General features: G+C 66.1%; 1 protein-coding gene across 5 annotated transcripts; it reads left to right on the top strand.

Moving 5' to 3' along the window:
* Positions 1-158: 158 nt before the first annotated feature.
* On the top strand, positions 159-7,737 carry FCSK (fucose kinase). Of its 5 annotated transcripts, XM_062007256.1 has the most exons (23): positions 159-228; positions 323-480; positions 571-621; positions 725-850; positions 989-1,061; positions 1,302-1,399; positions 1,549-1,629; positions 1,705-1,824; positions 1,993-2,134; positions 2,381-2,508; positions 2,611-2,712; positions 3,101-3,274; positions 3,346-3,413; positions 3,505-3,872; positions 4,045-4,255; positions 4,340-4,506; positions 5,105-5,332; positions 5,447-5,590; positions 5,679-5,798; positions 5,869-6,056; positions 6,239-6,338; positions 6,832-7,055; positions 7,203-7,737. In XM_062007256.1, the coding sequence occupies exons 1-23, from the start codon at positions 159-161 to the stop codon at positions 7,389-7,391; spliced, it is 3,330 nt and encodes a 1,109-aa protein (XP_061863240.1). In that variant the 3' UTR covers positions 7,392-7,737. The 5 variants fall into 5 exon arrangements, with proteins under 5 accessions (XP_061863240.1, XP_061863236.1, XP_061863237.1 ...); XM_062007252.1 differs by lacking the exons at positions 159-228; positions 323-480; positions 571-621; positions 5,679-5,798 and having other exon boundaries at positions 844-1,061; positions 1,549-1,824; XM_062007253.1 differs by lacking the exons at positions 159-228; positions 323-480; positions 571-621; positions 5,869-6,056 and having other exon boundaries at positions 844-1,061; positions 1,549-1,824; positions 6,239-6,298.
* The last annotated feature ends 180 nt before the right edge of the window (positions 7,738-7,917 follow it).

The following is a 7,917-nucleotide window of genomic DNA, read 5'->3' as shown; positions in this document are numbered from 1 at the left end:
ACCTGTCAGCGGCGGCGGACGGCCGGCGCGCGCCGCACGCTGGGAGATATAGTCCCCGGCCCGCCGGCCTCCCGCGGGGGTGTGCGGCTGGCGGCAGAGGTGCGACTACAACTCCCGGCAGGCAGCGCGGCCGGCGGCGGGGCGGGCCCGGCGCGGCGATGGCGGCGGAGTGGAGCGCGCTGGTGCTGACCTGCCGGCGCGGCGGCTGCGTGCCCGCCCTCCAGCGAGGCAAGCGGCCGGGCTGGCGTTCCCCTCTGCTCCCCGCCTGCCCGCGGCGCGACGCGGGACGCCAGCCCTCAGCCGCCCGCCTCTCGCTTGGCAGAGCTGGAGGCGCGCCGGCGGAGGGGCAGCCTGGGCCCGCGCCCGCCGCCGCTGCTCTTGGCCGTGGAGGATCCCTGGGCGCGGCTGGGCAGCGGCGGGGCCACGCTCAACGCGCTGCTGGTGGCGGCCGAGCACCTCAGCGCCCGGGCCGGCTGCACGGTGAGGGCTCGGCCGCGGCTGCGGACGCGGCCCGGAGGGGCGGAGGGGCTGTCCCGGCACCGCTGAGCCCTCGCCGCGCTGCCGCCGCAGGTGGTGACCGCCGACGTGCTGCGGGGAGCCCGCGTCCTCGTCCTGCACACGGTGAGAGCCACCGGCTCGCCGCTCGCGGAGCCCCGGCGCCCGCAGCCGCTCCGCGCCCGCTCCCTCCCGCTGACGGCCGCCTCCTGTCCCCCGCCGCCCCCAGGGCCGTGACTTCTCCTTCGACGACTGCGGCCGGGCCTTCACCTGCCTGCCCGTGGAGGAGCCCGGCGCCCCGGCCGAAGCTCTGGTCTGCAACCTGGACAGCCTGCTGGCGACCATGACGGACCGGGTCTGTGTGGTGTGCGGGATGGGGCCCCGGACTGGTCCCGAGCCGTGCGGGGCTGCCGCGGCAGGGAGGGTGCTGGGTGCAGGCGGGGGCTGAGCCCCTTCCATGCCGTCCCTGGGCACGTGGCCCTTCTCTCGGCAGCTCTGCGTGGGCTCCCCGCCGGGCGTGTGGGTGTGCAGCACTGACATGCTCCTCACCGTGCCCTCGGCACCAGGTGAGTGGGCTGAGTGGGTGCCAGCCTGGCCTCCAGCTCCCACTCTGCCTGGGGATGGGGCCAGAGGAGCAGCAGAGCCAGTCCAGCCTGCACCGTGCCCCCCTGAGGGTGCAGATGCTGGGGTGCTGCTGACCCATATGCAGTTGGGAGCACCCATCGGGGCTGGTGCTGGGTGCCGCCGTCCCTTCCTCCACTGTGGGCCCAGTTTTGCTGTCCTGATGTCTCTGTCTGTCTCCCCAGAGATCAACTGGGATGGCTTCCAGGGCGTCAGGGTGGTTGCGGTGCCCGGGAGCTTGGCCTATGCCAAAAACCACGGGGTCTACCTCACCGATGAGCAGGTTGGTAGCAGCTCCCCCTCCAAGGGGCATCCCCTGGAGCAGTGGGGGTCCCCAGCCCTTCAGCCTCTTGGGTGCTGGAGTCCCAGCCCTGCTGCAGTTGTTTGTCTTGGGGCTCCCTGAAGGGCTCATTGGAGTGGTGTCTCTCCCAGGGCCTGGTGCGTGACATCATCTACAAAGGCACAGAGGCTCAGATCCGGCAGTGCATGGACCCTGACGGCACCGTCCCGCTGGTACATCAGCGACCCTGCTGGCCCCGTCCCTTGTGTCCCTGGGGCTGTGGCCTCAGCCCCGCCGTGTCCTGGCAGGTCTGCGGGGTAGTTTTCTTCTCTTCGGATGCTGCTGAGCAGCTTCTGGCCACCCACGTCATCCCTCCTCTGGACGCCTGCACCTACCTGGGGCTGGACTCGGGGGCACGGCCCATCCAGGTGACAGGGGCCCCTCAGCCGCCCGCAGGTGCCACCGATGGGCATCTCCGCGGGGCCTGTGTGCCCCCACGCTGCCCGATTCGGGGGAGAGAGGTGGCAGGAGGGGGGCACCCAGCAGCAGAGTGGGGGTTGGGGTGGCTGCACCTGACAGGTCCCTTCTGTCCCCAGCTCTCCCTCTTCTTCGATGTGGTGTTGTGCATGGCTGGGGGGGTGACAGAGGAGGAGTTTGTGCGGGGCGGCGGCGATGCCAGCGTGAGGAGCGCCCGCTCAGTGCTGTGGACAGCTCTGCGCCCCTTCCCTCTCAGCGTGGGTGCGTGATGCTGCCCTGGGCACACACCACGTGGCCCATCCCTGAGCTCTCTTCCCCTGCCTGGGGAGAGATGGGGTGGGCAGGGTCTGGCACCCGGCCGGTTCTCCCCACAGCTGTGGGTCCCCACGTCTTCTCCCCTGACCTCTTTGATGGGGAGTGTCTGGGCTGGCCACCTCCTGCTCAGACAGGTGTCAGGGGCACCTGTGTTTGCCATCAGGATGCTGACAGCTCTCTGTGCCCCCACAGCCTGCATCCCCAACGCCTCCTACGACTACCTGACCGCCTCTGCCAGCGACCACATCCGCAGCCTGACACTCCTGCCTGGCTCCAGCAGTCACCTGCACTTCTGCAAGGCAGCGCATTCCCATGTAGATGTATGTCCTTCCAGCCCCAGCCTCGTTCATGCCCCTTGTTTGGAGGGTTGCTGCAGGCTGCATGGCCGGAGTGTCCTGCCATGTATCTCTGTGCCCTGGCAGGAGCCTGATCTCCTGGAGGACGGCTCTTCAGTCACCAACTGCCTGCTGGAAGGAGCCGTGCGGCTGGCAGCTGGCAGTGTTATCCAGCACTGTCACCTCCAGGTAAGTGCTGTGAGGGAGTAACCCCGATTTCACAATGCACTGGGATGGGGGGAACCACAGCTGTGAGATGTGGGGTGCCCTTCCACTTTAGGGCTGCTGCTGGGGACCCTGGTGGCTGTCCCTCTCTGCAAGTGGAGCTGTCACTGCCACGGGTGGCTCCTCCCTGGGGACTGGTCCTCCTTGGGAGGCTCTGTCATTGCTGTGAGCCCTTCAGGTTCCTGCCCAGCCTGAATTTCTGTGGTCCATGTCCCTGCAGCCCTGTGACAAAGCAAAGCATGTCCCTCTGGCTCCTGCTGGCCCCAGCCTGCCTCCCAGGGTTGTTGTCTCCTTTGGGGGGTCTGCTCTGGGGCCAGCCACGCCATCTGGGGCCCCGCTGCCTCTCCCACAGGGTCCCCTGGAGATCGGTCCTGGCTGCCTCCTCTCAGGCCTGGCTGCAGGCTCCTCAGCAGCCCTGCAGGGCTCCTGTCCCCTGCGTGACGTGGTCCTGCAGGGCCACCACATCTGCCTGGGCGACCTGCCCTGCCGCATCTTCACCCTCACTGGCCGCCTCGACGACTGGCAGGTACTGGGGGGTCGAATGGCACGAGTCTCCCTGCAAGGCCAGGGCGTGACGGGCCCCTCCATGCCCTGCAGAGCCCTGCTGAACAGGCCACCTACCTGAACGTGCCCTGGGCAGAGTTTTTCCAGCGGACGGGCATACGGTAGGTGCCAGGAGAGGAGAGGAGGCCTGGCTGCCCTGGGGATGGCATCCCCCAGCCTCAGGATGGTGCTGACGGTTTCTCCCTCTGCCAGGGAAGGGGACCTTTGGGATGCGGAGACACCGCGGAGGAGCCGCAGCCTGCTGAGCGCCCGGCTCTTCCCAGTGCTGCACGCCCACGAGGCGCTGGGGCTGCAGGACGTGCTGTGGCTGCTGGCCCCGGCAGCGGCCGGCGAGCGGCTGGCACGCTGGCGGGCGGCCTGGCGCATGTCCTGGCGGGAGCTGCTGCCCTGCTTGGACGGGGCGGCCGAGCTGGCTGCCCGCCGGCACCTCTTCTTCCTGCAGGGCCAGCGCAAGGTGCGGCGGGTGCTGCTGGGGCGCCGGGACTGCAGCCTCCTGCCCCTCACCCGCAGCGCCGTCCATGAGGGCTACCACGAGGCCGTGCTGGGCACGCTGGATGAGGGTGAGCTGCACCTTCTTGCCTTCTCCCATTGCAAGAACCCATGGGGGTGCATCTCCATGGTGTCTCATGAGCCAGGGTGGCCCTAAGCCACACAAGTCTGCCCTGGAGCTGGTTTATGGCAGGAAGGGGCTGGTTTGGGGCCATGGCCTTGCAGCCTCCTTTTATTCTGCAGTCGCCTCCACGGCCGGTGACGCGGGCATCGCAGCCCGGGCGCTCGCCTGCATCGCCGATGTCCTGGGCTGCATGGCACAAGGGGAAGGGGGCCTGAGGAGTGGGCCCGCTGCCAACAGCGAGTGGGCCTCGGCTTTCGCGCTCCTGGAGAGCGGCGACGTGGCCGGCGGCGTCCGGGAGCTGGCAGCTGAGCGGCAGAAGTGGATGAGCAGGTGAGGCTGGGGCTGTGAGCAGCAGCTGCCCCGTCCCTAGGTGTTGGTGGGGTGGTGGAGGGCTCAGAACCCGTCTTCTCCCAGGCCAGCTCTGCTGGTGAGGGCGGCCCGGCATTACGAGGCAGCCGAGCAGATCCTCATCCGGCAGGCAGTGATGTCCTCGTGCCGCTTCATCAGCGTGGGGCAGGCGGAGCTGCCGCCCTTGGGGCAGTGGGTGCAGGCGCTGTGTCCGGCCCGTCTGGACCTCTCTGGTGAGCGCTTCTCCCCCAGCCTTGCTCAGGCCTCAGCTGGAGTCCTGTGTCCAGTTCTAGGCACCCCAGCTCAAGAGAGACAGGGAACTGCTGGAGAGAGGCCAGTGCAGGGCCACCAAGATGATCAGGGGTTGGAGGAAGAAAGGCTACAGGACCTGGGGCTGCTCAACCTGGAGAATGCTGAGAGGGGACCTCATTAACCCTTAAAAGTACTTAAAGGGTGGGTGTCAGGAGGATGGGGCAGCACTTTGTTGCCTCCAGTGGCAGGACAAGGGGTGATGGACAAAAGCTGGAACACTTACAGTTCCACTTAAACACAAGGAAAAACATCTTTGGTGCTGAGGTGAGGGAGCCCTGGGCCAGGCTGCCCAGGGAGGGTGTGAAGGCTCCTCCTCGGGAGGTTTCCAAACCCGCCTGGACACGTTCCTGTGCCCCCTGAGCGAGGAGAACCTGCTTTAGCAGGGGCTGGGGCTGGATCAGCTCTGCAGCACCCTTCCACTCCCACTTACCTGGGATTCTATGATCCACACCTCACCCCTATGTTGTTGGGGGGAAAGAAGTCGGGGTGCAGTGGGGAGCTGACAGTGAGCCCTGACAGGCGGCTGGAGTGACACCCCTCCCATCACCTACGAGCACGGGGGGGCCGTGGTGGACGTGGCGGTGCTGGTGGACGGGGCCCGGCCGGTCGGCGCGCGGGTGCGGCGCATCGCGGAGCCGGAGCTGCGCCTCGTCAGCCTGGGCACGCCGCAGCACAGCCAGGCAGCAGCAGAGCTGGTGTGCCGGGAGCTGCAGCACCTGCAGGATTACTGCCAGCCCCACGCGCCCGGTGAGGCACTGCCAGCTCCGCACCGCCGTGTCCCCTCGGGCCCTGGGCCGCCCAGCTGGGGGACGGTGGGCTGAGGGAGCCGCTAGCAGCTTCACTTTCTCCTCTCCTTTGCAGGGGCCTTGCTCAAAGCCGCCTTCCTCTGCACCCAGGTCGTGCAGTTCCCCTCGCAGAAGCCGCTGCGGGCCCAGCTGATGGAGAGCTTCGGGGGCGGGTTTGAGGTGCACACCTGGTCTGAGCTGCCCCACGGCTCTGGCCTCGGTAAGTCCGTGGGGAAAAGGCCGGGGAGTCCCTCCTGCTGCCTGCCCCGGGCGGGCCCGGCCGCCCTCAGCCCCTGCGCTCCCCACAGGCACCAGCAGCATCCTGGCGGGAGCGGTGATGGCGGCGCTGTACCGGGCGGCCGGGAAGGTGGCCAGCACCGAGTCCCTCGTCCATGCCGTGCTGCACCTGGAGCAGAGGCTCACCACAGGTAGTGGCTGGGGGCAGCGGCCAGCCTGCGGTGGGGGCCCGGCGAGGGCTGAGGACCTTCTGCCCTGCAGGTGGTGGGTGGCAGGACCAGGTCGGGGGGCTCGTGCCTGGCATCAAAATCGGGAGGTCGAAGGCTGAGCTGCCGCTGAGGGTGGAGGTGGAGAAGATCCCGGTGCCTCATGGCTTTACCCAGACCCTCAGTGATCACCTGCTGCTGGTGTACACAGGGAAGACTCGCCTGGCCCGCAACCTGCTCCAGGTGCCCTCATGTGCTGCAGCTCCGGCCTCTGCTGCCCCATGGCCCTTGGGGTCTGTCCCCTTCGCTGGTGCAGAGCTCTGCCTCTGGCACTGGCACCAAAGGCTGTGGGTGCAGCACTGCCTCCCTGGCTGCTGTTGCTGGAGACAGGAGGGTGGTGACAGGGCTGTTCTGGTCTCTTGCAGGACGTGGTGAGGAACTGGTACGCCAGGCTGCCCTCCGTGGTGGAGAACGCCGACGCGCTGGTGAGCAACGCTGAGGAGTGTGCCCGGGCCCTGAGGCAAGGTGTGAGCCCCTTTCCCACACCAGGCTGGCCCTTTGGAACAACTGAACACCAGCTGCCCCAGGGAGGGTCTGTGCAGTCCTGGGAGGGGACAAAGGCTGAGGGGTTGCAGAAGCCTGGAATCCTCCCCAGGCCCACCCTCACCTTCCAGACAGAGCCCCAGAATTCAGGCTTGAGGAAGGGAGGGTTAGACTGGCTGGGTCTGGCTGACTTTCCACAAGCCATTGGTGGTGAGGCTGGGGACCTTTGCTGGGCTGGGCTGTGGATTCCTTTGGCCTTTGCCTGCTGGGATGCTGCAGAGGGGAAGCCAGAGCATTAAAGCATATTCTCTTGCCGTGGAGGAATAATCAGCAACAAGACTTTGCTGGCTCAGCAGGCAGAGCTGGGCAGAGGAGAAGGTGGAATTCATCAGGGGCTGAGTGGGAGAGGCAGAGACCAGTTTCTGAGCCTTTGGGCAAGAACTAGAAGCAAACAGTTGAGTCCTCTCCCCTGCAGGTGACCTGCCTCTGCTGGGGCAGTGCCTGGATCGCTACTGGCAGCAGAAGAAGTGCATGGCCCCGGGCTGCGAGCCGCAGGCTGTGGGGCGCATGATGGCAGCGCTGCGGCCGCACGTCCACGGGCAGTGCTTGGCTGGGGCTGGAGGCGGTGGCTTCCTCTGCGCCTTAACCAAAGCCCCTCGGCAGAAAGAGGCTTTGCACCAAATTCTGGCTAAAACAGAGGTGAGCTTTATACAGCACAAGCACTGGGAGGATCTTGCCCTGCCATGAGCAGGAGGAGGTCACCGCTCAGCCCTTTGCAGGGTCTTGAAGGGGGCAACAGGTCCCTTGCAGATCCTGCCCCAACCCACAGCCTTTCTTTTCTTCTAGGGCCTGGGCAACTTCAGCATCCACAGCATCGAGGTGGACACGAAGGGGTTCACGGTGGAGGTTGTGGAGTGTGATATGAAGGCTGGTGCTGGCCCTGGAGGGGACATGGCACTGTGGAGGCCCTCAGCCCTCCTCTGTCCTGGCAGCTCCACAGGCAGGGCAGGGATCAGCCAGCTGCCTCCCACATAGGACTGTACATGGCCTTTTTGTCCTCCTCCTTGCCCCAAAAGGCACAGAGGTGGGAGAAGCTGTGATGAGCTGGGCAGGCAGAACCGTCCCTGGAGGGTGGCTTTGCTGGAAGGACAGTTTGTTATGGCCTCTGGCTTGATCTTGGGGTTTCACTTTGCTTCTCATGGTTCTCCAGAGGTAAAGGAACAGCATTTGTAGTGCTGCCTCTAGCAGGAACATTCCTGCTCTTGCAGCAGTGGGGGCCCATGCTGCCCATTCAGGATGTGCCTGGATGCACAATCAAGTACTTTTCTCGTGCCAAGAGACTATTTCCGTAGTGTCTTAGAATAAAAAAAGCTTGTTTCCAGTCTGTGTTTATGCTCCTCTGTCCCTAGCAGGGACCTGCCGGGATGGGCACTGCCACCAGGTACTGTCTCAGGGCTGGTTGTGCCCAGGCTATGCCAATGGCAGCTGGGGGTAGGCAGGAAGATCTTGATGCTGTGGCAGGGGGTAAACGAGAAGAAATAGTGTACAGCTTGCCCCATGT

Source organism: Colius striatus, chromosome 14, assembly GCF_028858725.1.
Source record: "Colius striatus isolate bColStr4 chromosome 14, bColStr4.1.hap1, whole genome shotgun sequence".
NCBI lineage: Eukaryota > Metazoa > Chordata > Aves > Coliiformes > Coliidae > Colius > Colius striatus.
The sequence above is the reverse complement of the archived record's forward strand: the minus strand, read 5'-3'. Positions and strand labels throughout refer to the sequence as shown.